Source organism: Pundamilia nyererei, unplaced genomic scaffold, assembly GCF_000239375.1.
Source record: "Pundamilia nyererei isolate P.nyererei 1_Seehausen unplaced genomic scaffold, PunNye1.0 scaffold00236, whole genome shotgun sequence".
Classification (NCBI taxonomy): domain Eukaryota; kingdom Metazoa; phylum Chordata; class Actinopteri; order Cichliformes; family Cichlidae; genus Pundamilia; species Pundamilia nyererei.
Window position 1 is genome coordinate 671527 of NW_005187637.1, and position 19699 is coordinate 691225.

Sequence of the window (19699 nt, forward strand, 5' to 3'; positions counted from 1 at the left end):
ACAGTGCGCGTGCATGTAAGTGCAGACTTTCGTCAGGGAGTAGGGAGCCAGCGGCTACAATGAGGTCTGGCAGGGATGCAGGGACAAGGCGCAGTCTGGGGCAGAACTGTCAGCATCAAATATCCATAGTGAGGCGTGACCGCTGCGGTTTGGTGCAGCTCAATCAAGAAAACGACACTGAACCGAATTAGGCTCCATGTGTGGGTGCATTACAGTGATATAAAGTGGGGGTACACCCGATCTCTCGTTTGTAACAAAAACAATATCTGTTGCTGCACAAGCTAACTTTTGGCATTTAAGACCCCCTCCTCAGAACCTGTTTCCTTCCTGATAAGGAGTCACACCTCTTCTCCCCACCCTCAGAGCACACCATTCACACAAACTGAGCACGGCTTTCATACTGAAGGAATGTCAAGGCTTTTCCAGGTAAACGAGCTCCATCTAGCGGTCAGGAAAAGCATCTGCAAGATGACTTTAAAAGCACACTTTCCACTACAACACTGCGAAGAAGCATCAGACACACAAGAAAATAAATAAACAAAAAGGAAACATGTCTTTTGAAGAAATACGGAATGTGCATAAATTAGTCAGGAATGCACTTTATTTATTCCACACTTAGAAAAGGACATCAGAAGGCACTGAAGTGGTTTAGCACACAACCCAAGATCAGAGGTGCTGCTGCAAGGACAAACTAAAGTCAAAGGTCAGCTCACTCCCAACTTGTCTATTGTACCTTTGATTACACATCACTGACAGATCAATAAATCTGCCTACTGCGGTTCAACTTGAGAGGAAACAAGTTTACTCACAGTTTGACAAAAATGCACTGAATTTCCTTGGTTTTTTTTTTTAAATTTCCTGTAGAAAAGCATGTCAGCAGTTTCAACCTGCATCAGCGCTTCACTTCTCAGAGAGTGTCAAGCTTTGTAGTCTCTATCAAAGGCCTGACCTACATGCTGTCTATCAGTGTGCTAAAGTGCAGCTGTACAGTTCAAATGATCACAATGTCTGTTAGGAAATCAGCTTCTTGGCATTAAATACAGTGCAGACTAGTTAACGTGCTAGGTCATCTTGTAGTGTCCTTGACTAGATTAGAAAGTGAGAGTAAAAGAGAGGCCGAATGCCAAGCTCTACTCATGGAAGCAAAATGTGTAGAAACACACTACTGAGCATCTGGAGGCAAGGTCATGTTCAGATTGCGAATTACTTTCCCCCTTACAAAAGTTGCATCTGGCAAGACATTCATGACATATATGGAAAGAAGCCACAGCTGCTTGGACCTTTTGGGTGCTTAGGCATCCCTGGGCAAACTTCAGTTTGGCACTGGGTGATAACACCTTGACATAGAGATACGGTGGTACATTTAAAAAAAAAAAAAGAAAGAAAGAAAAGATAACACGCAGGGAAACTGTGTCAGTAGTATAAAGTCACATACAGGCAATGTGCATTTGACTGGCATGGCAGTGGAGATGACTTGCACTGTAGATTTGAAGCAGCAGTATTCATGATGGTTCTGAGACAGAACTGGAAAAGCACCAGTGGTCTCCCCTTCATTCTTAACTTGATCACATCATAATGGTGGGGTGGGAGGCCAATTGTCCTGGCAACCTAATTTTACTTGGACAACAGCCCTTTATCATCGCTTTTAAAAGTAAATCTGCTTTGGAAGTAATTTTCTTCATGACAACGTGCAGCACTGTATACAAGTTACAAATATGGCAGATGCTAGACAGCAGCCAGATGTTCTCTGTAGTATTCATGTGCTGTTTTTATGGTGGGCACACCATCTCAGCTTCCCCCTCTAGAGTCTTTGTGCCATTCATTATCTTCCCTATTTTCAATTCTTTTTTAACTTTAAAAAAGTAAAAGCGATCTTTGCCATTAGAAATTGTACATCAGCATGACACTCATTCCTTCAAAATGTTCTATCTGAACAAATTTCATCACAGCAGGAAAGGCGAAACTTCCAGGAAGGTTTTTCAGCCATGGTTCAAAACTACTAATCACAGCTAAGTAAGAGTTCTCTTCCTAAAGGCAATCAACCACATTCTCACATTTGCATGTCTCTACAATTAGACTGGGCCTTTGTGGCAGCTCTCCAGCCCAGTTTCCTGACTAAACTCCCCTTTGTGTAGAGTGAGAGGAGTGTAATGCTACATGGTACTGAATAAAATAACATTGAAAATAAAATAATATTATTAGAAATAACATTATAATTGATTAAACTCTAAGGGTAAAAACAGTACAATACTGCATTCTGTGAGGGATAACAACACAAAAGTTCATTTTAAAAATGTAAACAGTCTTGTCCTTCCTAAATGTGAATGTTCTCTTCTTCACTCTTCTTCACACTTCTTGCTCTTTATCCAGGCCGCTTCCAAATGTGCTCAGCTGAACCGACTGCAGACTGCAGCTACAGTTACATTTCTTGTTGTCACCAAAGCAACATGTGCTGAATGTAATCTGGTCATCCCGGGGGCTGCAGCGCACGGTGCGTATACCCCGAGAGAGCGTCCCAGTTTCTCCACAAGAAGGCCAGCAGGAGGATGAGGAGGAGGGTGGAGAGCGAGCGTGAGCGCGTCTTCATCAAAGGGACCACACAGTTGGCTACAGTTGAAACAAAGACCAGAAGGACAGCCATTAGGGCCAGCAGCACATTGATAAGTTTTCCCAGGAGGGTCCGGGCTGTGGCATTTTCCAACCCCTCCAACTGGACGACCTGCTGTTGCTGCTGCTGCAGCTCCATCTTAGAGATCCTGGTTTGACAGGCCTCCAAAGCCTCCTGTAGAGGACGACGAGAGGAAATACATTTAGCTTAGTCACCAGTTTCATAAACATAAACTAATCCAAAGCACAATAGCAAGACACTGATCGTTTTACTGTGATTTAAAGTCAGATATGATTTTGCCTTTCCTTTGTTCTCATGTGTGGAAAAACACTGAACAAAAACAAAAACTTCTCACTTGCCTGAGTGCAGCCTTTTATACTTTTGATTATTTTAAATAGACTCATGTGATCCACATTAGACCAGTGTGAAGTGTTCTTAATCATGTTCGTTTGTAACTGTAATTGATAAGTTATCCAAAAACACTTAAATATCCTGCACATTATCGATACATGTTACCCATCAGAGATTTTCAGACATTTCCTTCATTTAACTATATCTGCTTTTTCAGTAATCCTATTTTATTAGCTTAGCTTTATTGTACTTATATTGCTTATGCAATTTTACTTAATGATATTTTGTTGTTTTTTTTACTTATTTGATCTAGATTTTAATCTAGTTTTATTGCTTTTATTACAGCATTTATTACATCCTGTTACTGAAATTTCAGTCATCTGTGAAGCACCTCAGGCTCCTGTTTCAATGAAAGGTGTTTTACAAATAAAGTAACTGCTGGTTCTGTTAGAGTTTGAAGTAGCTGTTGACAGTACATTTCATGGCTCTCTACCACCCCCTGCTGTGTAGGAAGGGAATGCTGTAATGAGCAATATGAGGCGTGAAAAAAGTTTTATGCAGGGACAAAACACACACACCTTAGCCTTTATGGACAAGAGGAAAGGATGCAAGTAATGTGAGACATTTTCAAGGGATAGTTAATGTTTTGAAAACCCCCCCCCCCCCAAAACAAAACAAAACAAAAACAAAGCTGATGGACAGACCAGGGCCTTGAACTCATCTCCTTGTGTACAGAGTCAACACAGACATTTAGATAAGGCAGTTAACTGATGGAGGGTTTGTGCACGACTCAAAACTTCAGTTTAACTTAAAACTGACACAATAAGGTCTCGTCTGACCAGCTTTCTTTAGCTTACTAGTGCTTAAGAAAGGAAGGTTGAGTGGCCAGCCACTTCCATTATTTCAACACAGGCCCATTTTAGCTTTGGGTGGTCAAGCGTGCAAGCCATAAGTGGTCAGAATAAAATGCAGTGCTGCAACAGTAATAATAAGGCTCAATGCATTCTAAAATGTAATTACTCTGCTGCAGCTGCTGACACTCTTAAAGCCCAATTCACACAGGACTAACATAACAGTGGACCCCTATTAATATGTAATAATTGCAGCGGCCTTCTGTGATCTCAGTCTGGTATGATTTTGTCATGTTCGTCATTTCAAAGCGAAAAAAAAAAAATCCACCAAAAATGATCTACTGTATTGTGTCACACACAGAGGTCCTGTAATAATATAATTTCAGTGTGAATTGCCATTTAGGGGAATTCAGCTAATTACATTTTGGACAGCATTTTAGATTCAAATTTACTTGGGCTGGTGTCAGTACACAGTGTGGTGACCCAGTCATAGAACAAGCAGGTTTAAATCTATCAGAAAGGTGTGCCAGAACATTTTTTTGTTCAACATTTATTATTGGCAGCCTGATTTAGTGAAATCAGGTCTGTAGCTGCCGATTGCAGCTGTTCCAATAAAACTCAGACTTTGCCTGTCTGGGCCGAATGTATTGCACAAAAAACAGGCGTGGCGGCTGATTTTTAAAAATCACACGAGGGCCTCTGATAAAATTAATCTGGCATGTCACTTGCCGATGATGGAGGCATTAGTAACAAAAATGGTTGCGAAACAAAAGCACTGCTATGAAAAAAAACAAACACCTATACACTACAACCTGTCTCACATTTCTCTATGAACTCATAATGATGTCACCAGATAAGATAACATTTTTAACTTCCAGTGACAATGACATCTGCCCTTTAATAACTGTAATAGCGACTGTCAACACAGTGACATTTTTCATGTTTACAATCCACCTTCTCCCACCTTAATTTATGTAGGTCTGTTTTTTTTATATTTACATTGCTTTTACATTTGTTTCACATTTTTCCTCCTTGTTTTATTGTTTTTTGCAGATAGAGTTTGGTTCTCTAATAGACAAATTAAAAAGCCTCTTTAGACAAATCTGTGTGACAGTGAGAGATGTTGTCACTGGTGTGCATTTATCAGTTGTTTTGCAGTGCTTTGTTATCTATCATTACTTTGGTGTAATCACTACCATTCCTCATGCATATCTGTTAATGAAAATGAAACTGCTTATCATGATAAAAATGGGTGCTGGTGCTTGCTGACATTATCTTGAACTACAAACCTGGATGTCTCTGGCTCTTTCATAGGACTGGTAGGCAATCTTCTCCTCCATGCTGGCCAGCTCCTGTTTAAGGTTGAGGATCTCATTCTGGTGAAGTTCTGTGAGATCGTTGAGCTGCTCCTCCAGACGTTCACACCTGAACGCATGCGTAAGTAAAAGAAGCACACACGAACACATGTGAGAGTCTGTGGCATAATTAGCTTAGACAAAGAAACGCACGCAGGAATTAGTAGGAATAGACCCTGAGGGCATCTGGCCACATGGCACCTGACTGAGCTGATGACCCGCCCTGACAAGATTAGGATATGCTTGCTCATCTGCTGATTCAACTAGCCTATCACAAGAGACTCGGCAGTATTAGACTGGCCAATGGAATGTGTGCCCAACAAGAGGCGATGAATCTATACTGTTGTTTATTTTGGCAGGCACATAAAGCTGGATGGACAGCAAAGGACAAGAATAGACATGAGTCAACTTGACTGTTTCTTATTTTTAAGATCTTTTAACAGGTTGGTATAAAATCCAGCAAAAAGTCTCTAAGTAGGGCGATGACACATGATTTATAAGTTTTACCTGTCTTTTTTTTAATGTTTAGAAATGATTCCTTAACAAATGTCCGCTATGAAATAACTGCAGATATGTTATGGGTGGATTCAGCTCCTGAGGAGTTTTTAGCAGCATTACTGGTTTCTGGATGGAGTACTCCCTCCCCTGGGAAGGGTGAAAATAGCTCCTTAGATGCCATTTGTCTCTGTTGGCAATTTTAATCTAAGAGGTCAAACAGATCACTCTGAACTTGGACATTTTAGGAAGAAAAATGCACATGTTTCTTTTTCTATTCAAGCTGATCATTAGATCTGTTCTCAGTCCTTGTGCCCTGTGTTTTAATGCTCATGCACTTTTGTGCTGTTCTAAGCTTACATGCCAACTGCTGCTTTGAGAATGAGTATAAAATAATTTGAGCTGTTCTGATGTTAATGTTGATGAACTGTAGGTAAAAGGTTTCTTATCTACTGTGAGCTAATGCTGCTAATATTAGTAAAATCTCTCTAATGCACAAGCAGGCCAAGTGTACCTTGCGATGATGAATAGCAATATGCATAACTAAGATGGTTCCAGAGAAGTGTTTCTAACTATAGCAGGTTATTCCTGATTACGCACTGTTGACATTCGCGGGGATTTCTCGTTACACACTCAGGCATGTATGGTACAAACATTCTGGCAAGTTCTAGTTCTTTTTCTCTTTACCTGAAGCGTTCTTCCTGCAGTGCTTGCATAACAACTGTGTAGTCTCTTTGATAGTGGCTCTTCAAACCTTCCAGGCTCTCCTCTAGCCTTGCCTGGCCATCTCTCAACTCCTGCACCTCCTGCAGCAGCATGTCAAAGCTGGAACTCTGGCTCCTCTCCAGTGTGTTTCCCTTGGAACTGGGGGGACCCCCAGGGGCCCCTGTTGTGCTATTAGCCCCCACTGAGCCTGATGTAGCACTAGAGCAGTCATCCTCGCTACCATACTTCGGACTGGACTGAAAGTGATGCCCAGTGCTTCCCAGGGAACGTCCTCCAGTACTTGTCACACCCTCTTCTACTGAAGGGTCATCCAGAGAGTCTTTAAGTGAAGTGATGTTATCAGCACTCCCGAATTTGTTGCGAATAAGGGAGGCGATCTCTCGTGGTTTGGAGACGACTGCACCAGCAGCAGAGTGGGTAGCCTGTGAGAAGCTGGAGAGGCCACCCTTAACACTATCCACCACGCCCTCACTGAAGCCTGTGACTTTGGCTCCGACATCCTTCAGGCCCTGCTGCATGTCCCGCAGAACATCCTTGGGCTGGCGTGGGATACCGTTGTGTTCCGCTTCTCGCAGCCTCCGGTGGTAGTGCTCCAGTTTCCTTTGCAGCTGCTGGATGGTCTGTGCTGACTTCTGGTTCTTTTTCTCAAAAACCTGACAGCCACAGGACAGGAATTTATTAGTCAGTGAAATGCAAATCAGTCCGCAATTATCCACTTAAATATATTTAGAAAGTTCCCTCCCTGCCTCTGAGGAAAAGCCAAGGTAAAACAAACTGATCAAACAGGTTTGGTGTTTATGCACTAATTGTGATCTAATCTCACCAGCCTACTAAAAGCACAAGGCAATGAGGTGCTGGCTTTAATACAAAAAATCTAACAATAATTCCTCGTTTCACCTGTTTGATGCGTGTGCTCTGCTGTTTGTCGGCGTTGTTGGCCAGTTTGAGGTACTCTGCAACATTGTCATCCCTGGCTGTCTGCTCGATCTTAATCTGCTCTGTGAGCTTGAGGATTTTCTGTTGCAGCTGGGCGATGGCCTGCTTGGTGCGGTGAGGGTCTGGGGTGATATCCTCACCGCCCTGGAACGAACTGTCTGCCCCACATGAAACAGACAGGGGTGCCTGGCCCAGGCCACTTACTTCCAGCCGGTCGATCTGAAGCGATGAAAGAGGGAAAAAAAGACAGATTCAAGTACGTGAAGGGTGAGGGAAGAAATCAAAGGATTTGCGAGGAAAACAAAAAAAAGGGAGTGAGGCAGGGAGGAAAAAGGATGAATTGCAATATATGAGTTTTTGGTCATTTTGCTGACATGTAAAAAAAAAAGGAAACTTCTGCATTTTTGTAGCATGCAGACTGGAACGAGGCTAATTGAGTGGGTTGAACAGGTCACTTGCGGTCAGTTTAACTAAAGAGGAAGATGCCAAGTAAGCGGTTTTTTTATTCATGGACTTGCAAAGAAATGAAAGTTAAGGAAAAATAACTTTTGTCATTTTCAGCACATCCACACAAAACTCAACTCGAAAAACCTGGACTCTGATTTCGTTGTTCTGGAAGCCAAAAACCCCCCAAAACAAAACAGGACTAGCAGGATATTAGATTTGGGTTTAAAGCAATTTCACAGATTTTTCTTCTTTGTTTTTCAAAATGACCCGATTTTATCAACAGACCACGAAACATCCGCGCAAAATCCAAACACCATCTAAATTGTGTTTCCTCAATTTTTCTAAAACTAGACCACCCTATCTGAGACAATGATGAATCTAACACCTTCAATCACAGGTCGCTGGTGTGATTCATTTCCTCAAACACCTCAGGGGAAGAACATTGCCAAACCTTTGGGAGAGACTGATGAAAATATTCTTCTCATCACTTAGTATTCACACAAAATAATCATCTGGACCTCACATCACACCATGGGGGCTCAGGAAGCACAGCAAACTTACACACACACACATAAGGGAGTTACACGCACTGGTTATTCATCCGAGTATTTACTACTCAAATCCCCCATACTGCCACACCATAACCGGTAGAAACCAAAACACCGGAGGCTCACCTGTATTCTGAGCGGCATGACTAATGGATGACAGATGCAATTGTCAACAACGCAAAGTACAACGCATCCGGGAGAAACTAAAGCTCCCGATTAATCACTTTCCTTGTAAACATTGAACAAGAATCCAAAAGGAGCACCGAAAAAAAAAATCTATCTTTAATAATAAAAAAAAAAGTAAAGCGAATAAAACATGCGCAAAAAAGCGGCGCTCACCTTTCCGTTGGTCAAACGAAGGATTTTTTCCCAGTGCATTGTCCACACAGTGAAAGCGAGCTGTGCTTTTTCATCTGTTCTGCTCAAATTTCGTTAAAGTTTAATTGTATAAAAACCCCACAACGACTCAGTGAAGTTTCGCTCTGTAAGCTCCAGCTGCTCCAGCTGCTCCAGCTCTACCGGCGACTTGTTGTGAAAGTTGAAGCACACCTGAAACTCAAGTGTACTTGACAGCGCCTGAAGCTCCGCCCCCTTCTCCACTCCCTTTTCTGAGGAAGATGACATCATCCCGCTGGCAGCTTTCAAAGAGAGCGCAGTGCATTACCTGGGACCTTTTCTTATACCGCGTGACTGAATTTGCAAAAAATAAACACAGTTGGGAGCCTCACAATAGATCAAGCCACAAAAGCTTTGTCTGTGATTATTTGAAACAACTGATCTGGTTCAGTTCTTTGTTGTTGCCGATTAAGTAGTAACTTTCTAACCTATTTTTTTACTCAAGTACTGTTAAAACGAGTTTTCGAGAATTTCAGCTTCATGATACCTCAGTTGTTTTGCTTCCACTATATTCATTTTAAAACTCTTGTTAGTGTTCGCTGTGCAGATTTTACATTTTTTTTCCTACTCAGGAAGAAACTGTTATAATTTACTCTGTGTGTAAGTACAATTTAGTGTTGGTCACACTAAAGTTGTGATAAAACGTTTACATACACTCATTGTGGGCATGAGTGTCAAAGTAATTTTGGGCTTTTAATTATTTCTTTAAACTGTTCTTTTTCCAGGGTGGAATGATTGTACAGCATACATCTTTAATCGATTTAGAAAACAAGAATTATTTATAATTCTTTCTGTTTTTTTTTCCTAATCTACACAAGGTCAAACATATACACACAGGATCAAAAGTAAATGTACATGCCCATTAATATTTGTTTATAAATCCTTTGGAAGTACATCTCAACCAGACACCTTTTGTAGTCATTAATAACCTTTTAGCTGGATATTTGACCACTCTTAGCAGAAATGATTCATTTAAATTTGTTGGTTTCCTGGCCCCAAAGTCGGGGCTTTTGGGAGACCATTCAAGATGTAATGTGTACCGGTACCACTGACAGCAAAATAGCCTCAGAGCTTGATGCTACCACCACCACCATGTGTCTGTGAAGGTTCTCAGTCAACCAGGTCATCATAGTCTAAGGAGCTTGGAAGTGTTCTTAGGTCTGAAAACCTCATCTTTACTCCTCCAAACATGCCTCTTGTCACTGTGACTAAATAGCTCAATCTTTGTCTCATCTGACTAAAAACCTTTTTCTAGAAGGAATTTGACTTTTCCATGTGGACAGCTGCAAATGACAGAAATGGGTAAAAAATATTTGAGATCAGAAATTTAAGAGGCTGTGCAGGAAAAACTAAGAGGTGGGACTGTCTGTCATAGAGGAGTACTTAATGGGAAGAAAAACTAGTTAGACATCTCTTTACAACAGCACGCGCACACGCACACATCCCAGGGCACATTCCTCTGAGTACTCGTCAGAATTACCAGCAAGAAAACAATTTAAACTTGTTCACCAAATGAATTTAAAATCAAGGTGATGTGTATTGTATTGATGACTATGTGGCAACATTAATCAGAAAAAGACACACATCTATGAGTCCGTTTAACTGGCACATTGTGTACGTACAGTAAGTCTAATCACTATTAAAGCTTCCTGACAGCAAGCCAAGGTGATCGAGTGAGCTGGAGAAGTGGAATAGCCTGCTGAGCAAGCACAGAGCGAATGAACAGGTTTCAGAGGAGCACCTGGTCTGTTACAAAGCAGTATTGATAACCTTATAAGGGCGAGCATGAATGAAGCACACACGCTTGATTTGGTTTTCCCCTTTTTCTTCCAGGTGACACAATAACTGCATAATCAAATGTCTGCCCAGTTACTAAAGATAAAGAGAGCAAAGGACAAGTAAGCAGTATACTTTGTACTGGAGGACCCTGCAGTGCAGCACAGATAGATTTTAGACATTGTGATAAGAAGCCCTAGTGACCTGTACACACTGGCACCAAACCAACGTGCTGATCCAAAAAAAACCAAACCCAAATTACTATCAGCACATTTCTTCTGTTAGGTAAAGCGAAGAAACCAGTTCAGGCAGTAATGATCAGCTGTGCGCCTTCCCGACTCTAAAGACAGATCACGGATTCGCCATGACTGGCCATTGCAAGATATGATCTAATGTTACCACACACATAGCAAAGCAATGCTTCATCCCTGGCTTTCTAAACATGGTTACTAAACAAATCAGCATTGCCTGTACGATCAGTGTCATCTTCAAATGTCTGACTTTTAGTGTGACTAATCATGCAACAAATTAAAGATCATGAGCTGAAGGATCAGGCTAATTTCCCTCAATTAACATAGCCAAACATGTCGATGTACTGAGCCACTGAAGCAAGAAGTGACACGCACTGCACCACTGGAGTCTGTGCAGCCTAATTAGGGACGTTTTGTGTGTGTGTGTTGGTAATTTGGGGAGCAGGGTGGTGTGCACCCCCCTGTGATTAGACTTTATCAGTTAAAATGACAAACAAAGGGTTTGTATGGACTTGTCCCCTGCCCTTCAGCTCCTTTTGCACACACACACACACACACACACACTTCAGAGAAAACCTACTCTACCTATGTCCCAAACCGGGGCCACAGGTTGGTGTGTGTAACAGCCTCGGATCCAGTAAAGCTTGTTAGAGCCATGAAAGGCCACCACTGACTTAGCATGGATCGACCACAGGCCTGGGAAAAGCCGAGCTAAACCTAAACACCGAGACCTGCGAAGTAAACCGCACACAAATAGGCATTTAGGCAAGAATTTACCAAGCTAATGGTGTTAGATGTGCATCACATATAATTAGACACATGCAACAAGAACATCTTGTACTACCCATCTCACTCTCTCTGAACTGCAGAGGACACATGCCCCCAAAATCCATTTTGTTCAATGTAGGTCACCGAGCAGAAATTAGACTGTCATACGTCTCTTTCCTATTTTTTGTGATCAAAATGTTTCACTTCTCCTTTCTTTCTACACCAGATACATCAGGCGCTCCGTCTGTCTCCTCTGAGTTGAGTTTAATGTGTTTGTTGTTTTGTGAGTTAACTCAGGTGAGATCGAGGACAGCTAGAGTCAGGATGTTCTCGAGGACAAACCGTGAAAATAGACACAGTCTTAGGATCTTGTCGCATGCTGATGATATCTACACCCTAACCAGATCAAGGCCAGAGGAATTTAAAACTCCACACTGACCCTGACTGTAGCTTGCTGTTTAAATATGTATGTTTGTCATAGTAAATGTTTCAGAATGAAACAAAATTATCTTCCCATTTGTTATGTTTGAGAGTCATAGCTTATACAACAGACTTACGGTATTTTATATAAACATTACAATGCAACGCAACCACGGCACAGCTCACTGTTGTACTTTTTGCAAGAAACACCTAAGTGACCATACCACGTTCTATGTTTCTTGCTGTCAAGTTCGGGTTTTCATTATTTGTGTGTGTGAAAGTGTGAAAAGTACAGTACCTTGTTATTCATTAAGCCCCGCATTCTAGCTGTGGGCTTCCTGTGTTGTTAGTTTGTGTTTCTTGAGAAGCAGCAGTTTCAAATGGCAAGATGCAAGAGTGATACTCCGAGGACGTTGCAACTCCATGTTTCTGAGAAATCTGCTCTGATCCACACCCCCCCTATTATAATATTCCCTGAAGTGTGGAAAAGGTGCCTCCCTTATAATTCAAGTCATATCAGTAAGTTGAGTATGTTATCTACAAAGTCCAATATCCATGAAGGATGAGAACTATTGTAAGAGGGAGGATTTTTAGCTGTCCCTTTCAGCTCTGTTCATTTTGCACTACACAGCTGTCGCCTCTCCATTTATATGACTCGTATCTCTGTGACTTTATTAAACACCCTGCATCAAAGCCGGTCATCCATGACTGTCTGAACTTCACACTGCTGATTAGTTGATCTGATCTTTAACCGTACAGCGTAGATATCAGAGAGTGAACACACTCATCAAAGTAACAGCTTAACAGTACTGAGTGATCTTTTATTAACAGATCTGAATTTACGAGCGTTTGAGCATTTGACACTGTGTGCAAACACACGGTCAAACACTTAGTTAGTTGCGGTAGGTTATATGTGAAATAGGCCTTTAGTGGAACGTTCACGGGCCCAAAAAGTCTGGTGCTGCATTTAATATTTATTTATTGTAATTTTAATATAAAACATTTGTGCATTGGACTACTATGTGCCACATTTAACCCCAACCCTACTTTCTGCTCCCCTGCATTACCATCTTGTGATTTCAGTTGAAATTGATGATTTGATGAAAATCCACTTGTTGTTTCCAGCGTGGCAACAATGAACTCCATTCACAGGATATGGAAAATTACTAAACTCCATGTGATGCTGAACAAGGGGCAGTTTACTCAACACATGTACTCGCGAATGGCTGAATCCACAAAGTTTCATTACTAATCACTATAATACAGCCAAAGCCTATCAGTGCACACACTAAGGAAAGGAGAGTGCAAAAAAAAAAAAAAAGTATTTTCACTACTGCAAAAACACTTCAGGACAAAATCCTTTTTTCGAGCATGACATCTGTGTTTTATTTATTACAGACACAGTGCACACAGCACTCCTACTTTAACTGATATGTAAGCAAGCACCATATCGCTATAAACACCTTTACAAGACTGTAAACAGTCTTTACAAACATAACAAACAACCTCACACACTATATACACATGTGGAGACTCACTGTGGTGTTGGGGGTAGGAAGTGGAGAGATGTCAGCAGTTACCAGGTTAAGGATGACCTCCATGAGTGGGACACGCATGCGTGCAGCTTGGAGTGGAATATTTGTTTGGTCTCTCTATTTGTTTGTGTGTCTCTCGGGGAAAAAAATACAGTGAAAGGAAAGGAGAGGAGCCTGGGTCTGGCACAGCCCACATCAGTCAGGACACTTCTTCCAAACAAAGTCCACTTCACTCAAAGTCCACAGTTGCAAAGACCCCACTGGACAAGGAATTACTGCTGGCTTGATTGAATATCCAGAATCCATAAAATGCACAGTCACTCCAGCAATGTACCATGACTACTGATAGCTGCAGAGTCTACATTATGTTCTGCTGCTGGTTCACAGGGCTGCTGCTCCTCAAAGCCCATGGACGAAGCTTGAGTTCAAACACACGCTTCAGACAGAGAGCCTGTGCAGAGCCAATGCACTTCGACAGGCACGACTCCCACAGAGAGCGTACATTAGTGGAAGAAGAAAGACTCCTCTGGACCAATGAGCCCATCTAACGCAGGTTTGGGGGTGGGTGACAGTACAGAGAATGTTAATCATACGAAGGCTCGCTGCGCTGGATGTAGCCTGGGATAAAAGCAGGGAGAGTTTACTGCGAAGTTAAGCGTTCAAAGCGTCCATCGGGCATAAAATCCGCAGACGGGGGGAAAGAGCGGCAGAGAGGCAGAGACCCAGAGAACGGATGTGAGGGGAGCAAAAGGAGCACAGAAGAAAAAAAGATCCCACCAGGAGCTGTCAGTGAGAGGGAGACGGAGTGAGAGAAGGCGCAAAGGAGAGAGGGGTTGTGAGAAAGCCTCATGAAGGGAGGGAGGGGGGCTTTTCTTCTGTTTGAGTTTCTAGGCCAGTTCAGCTCCAAAACATTAGCTAGTTCAGGCAGAAAAAAGGAGAGAGAACTTTTCCATTCCCTCCTTTTAATTATCACAGTTTGATTGTCTCAGCCAATCAGTTTACTGAGTGATCACGCTGTAACAGACTGGACTAGATGCTTCTACTGATCAAAAAAGAAAAGAAAAAAACCCCCACACTGAACAAAATAACTGTCCAGCAGAAAAGCACTAATGCGTGGATAATTCTAGTTTAAGTTGGAGAAATCAAACAACAAGAAAGGACTGACATTATACAGTTGTATGATCATCGCAAGGCTGCAATTCAAAAAATATAAGCCTATAATTGGGTCCCTGTGCTGCAAAACAGTGGAGTATTGGTAATTTATAGAGAGGATGGCCATAATTAGAGTGCAAAACAGTGTTTGTTAGTAAACAGTCCAGAAGAACTGAGACGGCACACAGTTGTAATTTTGCGTTCAGGTTGATCATTTTCACTGCATTAAAGCACAAATTGGCATCCAAATATACTACAAACACCTTTTTATGAGCCTCAGAGTCTTTCGTGTCATGATGAAACTGTGGTGTACAATTAGGTAGAAAAAAAGAAAGAAAAAGCACTGGAAGTAGTGGGTGTAGGGGGAATGGTGTGGAGTGGTATGGCAGGACGAGGGCAACTGAAGACTTCTGTGCCCAAGCCGACAGGAGGAAGAGGGCAACAGGAGCACGAATACAGGCTTTAATGGGAAAGCAGGAGAGGTTTGGGGACTGGAAGAGAGCGGGTAGGAATTAGGGAGAAGAGTGGTTATATAAGAACAAGTCCAACTCGCTGTGAGATGTGTATGTTTGACCCCAGTACTGAATAAAAGGGACACATGGCAGAATCTGTGGTTTCAAATTTGAGCCAAGGCTTTACATTGGAAAATGTAAATATAGAAAAAATAGGTTAAACTATATCTGCACATCTGTAGAGCCACGAATAATAATATTTTCCCTTTACTGGCAACAATTCCCATTCAGACAAACAGTATATACTTTTGACCGTCTCTTTAACTTTTACCCAAAGAAATGGGGTCTCCCACTCAAAGGCTTAGCATTAACTTACTTTAGTAGTTTACAATGATTTGCTAAAAAATCTGGATTACTAATACCAAATAATGTTTGCTGTAGTGTTGTCAGTGTTGTAAAATGTTAACCAGCTAACTACCAGTTACCAGTTAAGTAGTTGAGCCTGGCAGTTTTTCAAATAGTAACAAACTTTAAAAAGTAATAATTTAAAGATGGGTGAATCCTCACTTTGTAAAAACCTATAAAAACAAGACTACAGGGAGCACAAGTACAGATTAATTTTCTTAGAGGCGTCTTAACCGTAACCCTTTAGTTGTTCGGGGAATTCATGACTGGAACTTCTGACAGGTGTTTTCCCATCAGTTGTGATTAAATGACACACATTTTTTTGCTCTACTGTCAGTGTCATTCCAGCCTGAAGTCAAATTCTCTCGCACGGCAAATATGGCCTTCAGCGACTCTTGGCTATCCAGGAATGATCAAGCTTTCACAGTGACTCAGCATAAACTTTGGTGGGATTAACAACATGCAACAAATAGCAAAGTTTCAATGACACAAATCACAGGTGGTGGTGCACTCATGCCATGACAAGTGACTGACACCGAACAGAAATAAATAGAGACGCTAGCCTCAGAGGCAGCTATACCTCATTAGCACCACATTAGCTGGCTAAAATTAGGGGACAGAAAGAACAGCTGTGGCTCACTTTAGGTGTTATTTACATTGACAGAAATTAATTACTAGTAGCTACACATTAACTGAGACAGTAATAGAAGGATTATGTCTTTACAATACATTAAAATGGCACCAAAAGTAAATAATTAATGAATCAGGTTGTTAAAGTAAAAAGCACAACATTACCTCTTAAATTAAAATTCTTTTGGAAAAGTTCAGATTTTTCAACTAACTCTGTCCATCTCCATCCACAAGTGCCCTGGATTTAATTAAAAACAACTCCACAAACGGGCAAAACAACCCACTGAGCTCAGGAATCAAGCAATAAATATTGTTATAAAATAAGGCCACTCTGTTCACCAGACCAGAAAATAACCTAATCTTCCACTTTTCACAGTATATTGTCAAAATGTTCAAAAACAGAGGTCTTGACTTATAACAGAAGGAACACAAGCAGAGCAATGAAGACCAGCAGCAGACTGGACTCATGATTATGAGTCCCCCCCCCCCAAAAAAAAACAACAGGAAGGACTGCTTCAGAGATCACAAGATCCATTTAATTTAACAGAGGATTAGAAACAGGATCAACAAATAGTGGTTCAAAGAAAGTGCAGTATGCTGAATAAGCTATAAGAAAGACAACCAGGATTAACTCTGCACAAATAGGCAGTAGACGGTTGAATGACCCAAAATTTAAGCTACAAGGGGAAAACCAACTAAAACGTAATAAAACAAAGAGTTGACAGTCATTTCTGTGACTGTTTTAGCTGAACTGTATTTATCACAAATGTTCGATTGAATCTTAAACAAAGGATCAGCCGAATCAAGCGAAAAAACGAAAGTGACAGAGGTGGTGACAGAATATTTCACCATGGAGAAAATAAAAGCTCTAAAATGCCCCTTTCCAGAGTCCTGACCTAAATCCCATAAAGCACCAATGGGATCGCTTTTTGGGGGAAAAAAACTGAAAGCAAAGCTGACTGAAACTCAGAGGAAACTCCCAAAAGCTAATAGAGAGAATATTTTATTCCATTTTGTGTCAAAACACAGTTTTGCCTTCATTTTAGATTATACATCTTTTGCATATTGGTGAATATTTAGCCTTAACTTTATCCTTAACATTTTGATGTCAGATTAAACATGATTTATATATTATTTTGACTTGTTGCAATACTTTTTAGGTTACCACTAAGGAGGAGATTAATATGCATATATCAGGTTCACTAAGAGACATCTGGATGGTGCATTGAAGAGCAAAGTTGGAAATGAATGTGAATTAATAAGTTTTATTTAGACCCAGTACAATTACTCACATTAAAAAAATAACAAAGAACTGCATTGCAGAGATATAGAAAAGGGGAAAGACCTGCTGAACTGGTGATGTTTAAAGTCAGTAAAGAATAAGCATGCGTTTCCAGTCAATGACACACCTTCAGTCTACTATGATACATCAGTGATTTTCCTACATAGATTGATTTGTGACATCCTCTAACTGGTTTTTAGCCAAAACCAGCAGGAAACTCACCACCACTGTAATAAAGTCATCAACATACATTCATCGGCCACTTTATTAGGTGCAGTATGCCACTGGACCCCCCTCTGCCTTCACATCCCAAAGGCGCTCTATTAAATTGAGCCTACTCAGGTAGGCTGTGTGGTTTATGCTCAACTGGTACTGAAAGTGTGACTAGCAAATATCCCCCATGCAATTACACAGCCACCCTGTACCACTGATAAAGGGCAGGATGGATCCATGCTTTCATGTTGTTTACGCCAAATTCTAACCTCAACATCTAAATGTCACAGCAGAAATTGAGACCCATCAGACCAGACGCTATTTTTGCAGTCTTCTATTGTCCAATTTTGGTAAGCCTGTATGAACTTAAATTACCATTCTTCTCTATTCTGGTTCTCATTTTGTAGTTCAGCAGGTTATCTCCCTAAAATGCAATGAAGTGCTGCCAAGTGATTAGATATTTTAAGTTAAACAGCAAAATGTATAGGTTTCAAATGCGCTTTCAGAGAATATAATATATAAAAATATTATACTAATGCATTTCTATCTCTAAAACACCTGTGATGGTATAAACCACACCGCCTGTTATGGTGACACTTAAAGCTCAAGTCTGATTAGCTCCGCTGTTACTCTAACTTGGTAAAATGTATCTGTATTGTCCTTTTTTACATTTTTAATCAAAAAATAAAAACACGAGTTTAACAGTAAGGATTTTTCTTTCTCTTAAAAAAAATACTGTTTTGAACTAACAGTGCTGTGAGCTGATGACATCACACACAAAGACACAGAAAACAACTCGTGTGGATGTGTTTACTCAGCCAGCGCACAGGGCCATAATAATGGAAAGTGTCGTTCAGAGGACAGAGCTTAGCGCTGAATTAAAGCCAGGTCTGTGCTCCACAGCCAAAAAAAAGTTCTGGAAAAATCCAGAAGAGACAAAGAAGAGACTGGGTCTGATGTAACTGGACTGTGGTTTGGGAAAGGATAAATTCTCTAAGTTTTATAAACAGAAAGTTATGCAAAGATTAACAATACAATGCAAAACCCTTCCAAACCTTAACCTTGAGCTTTTATAACTGGAGCAACAAGTTAGATGCATTTGTCCTGAAATTTTGCATCTAACTGCAGAATTAAACAAAAGTTGTTAGTTTTTTTTATGCAGGGGTAACACCACAGCTCGCTCCATGTGACAGTAAGTTGTGTAGTATGGTCTGGTGGCAGGAGATGAGCAGTTACATAAAGGCAGAAGAGTGAGAGGTTTGTCTGCACAGACTGATGGTAATTCAAGCCTAAAAGAGGAGATAACCATGACTCGGGCCTCTGGCCTTCTTCAACAATACCTTCCCCCATAACAAAAAGCCCTCTTTCCAACTCTGGCTGTCCAGTTCTCACTAGTCTAGGCTCCAGTATAATCAATGGCCCTATTAGCAGTTACATAAACCCCTGAGCACTTTATACACATGGACATTTATAACTGGTGGCATCCAAGAGTGTGAAACATCTTCATAGCCAGCCAATTCCTGGCTTCGACAAGAGCCAAACAGGAAGGAAAAGAAAGAGATATCCATAACAACAACCCAAACAATTATCTGTTATCATGTCCTGTGCTGAAACTGACAACTGTGAATGCAAAACATTCGACATCTGACAAGTAATCATGTGTTCAGAATGAATTTAAGTATTACCAGATTTTAGATGTGGGTTCAATCAAATCATTAGAAGGGTTTCATGTGTAGCTAAATGTGTACAGTCGCTTTCCTGAACTACTGATATACTTTACCTTATTTTCACTGGAGCTACTTTTTGCTAAACAAATACTATAAAAATAGTCACAGGCCAGCACACTTGTTCAGGGCCTACTGCAGAGGCCGTGGAAAACTACATATACATGGCATGCCCATTTACCTGCAGTAATGATAGCCTCATAAAGTGGGTGAGGCCGTTACACGGGCTGATATCAGCCTAGTACAGACGTAGCCAATAACTGTCTATTATTCAGCTAATATGTAACAAAAAACTGCAGTACAGAACTACCAGTGTTGGGACTAACGCGTTATTAAGTAACGCGTTACAGTAACTACGTTATTATTGTGGTAACGAGC

The 19699-nt window shown here is 41.0% G+C and overlaps 1 protein-coding gene across 11 annotated transcripts in view; it reads right to left on the reverse strand.

Moving 5' to 3' along the window:
- Window positions 1-583: 583 nt before the first annotated feature.
- tmcc1a (transmembrane and coiled-coil domain family 1a) overlaps window positions 584-19699 on the reverse strand; it is a 49369-nt gene continuing 30253 nt past the window's right edge. For 7 of the 11 annotated variants that reach the window (XM_005749090.1, XM_013914904.1, XM_013914902.1 and 4 more), the window contains 4 exons: window positions 7284-7541; window positions 6348-7039; window positions 5100-5235; window positions 584-2782 (listed from right to left, as the gene is read on the reverse strand). In XM_005749090.1, the coding sequence (XP_005749147.1) occupies window positions 2468-2782; window positions 5100-5235; window positions 6348-7039; window positions 7284-7541 (1401 nt within the window). In that variant the 3' untranslated portion in view covers window positions 584-2467. Of the gene's footprint in view, window positions 2783-5099; window positions 5236-6347; window positions 7040-7283; window positions 7542-8656; window positions 8936-12226; window positions 12365-13466; window positions 14383-19699 lie in introns of those variants that run through there. The other 4 variants (XM_005749095.2, XM_013914905.1, XM_005749096.1 and 1 more) reach the window with 4 other exon arrangements.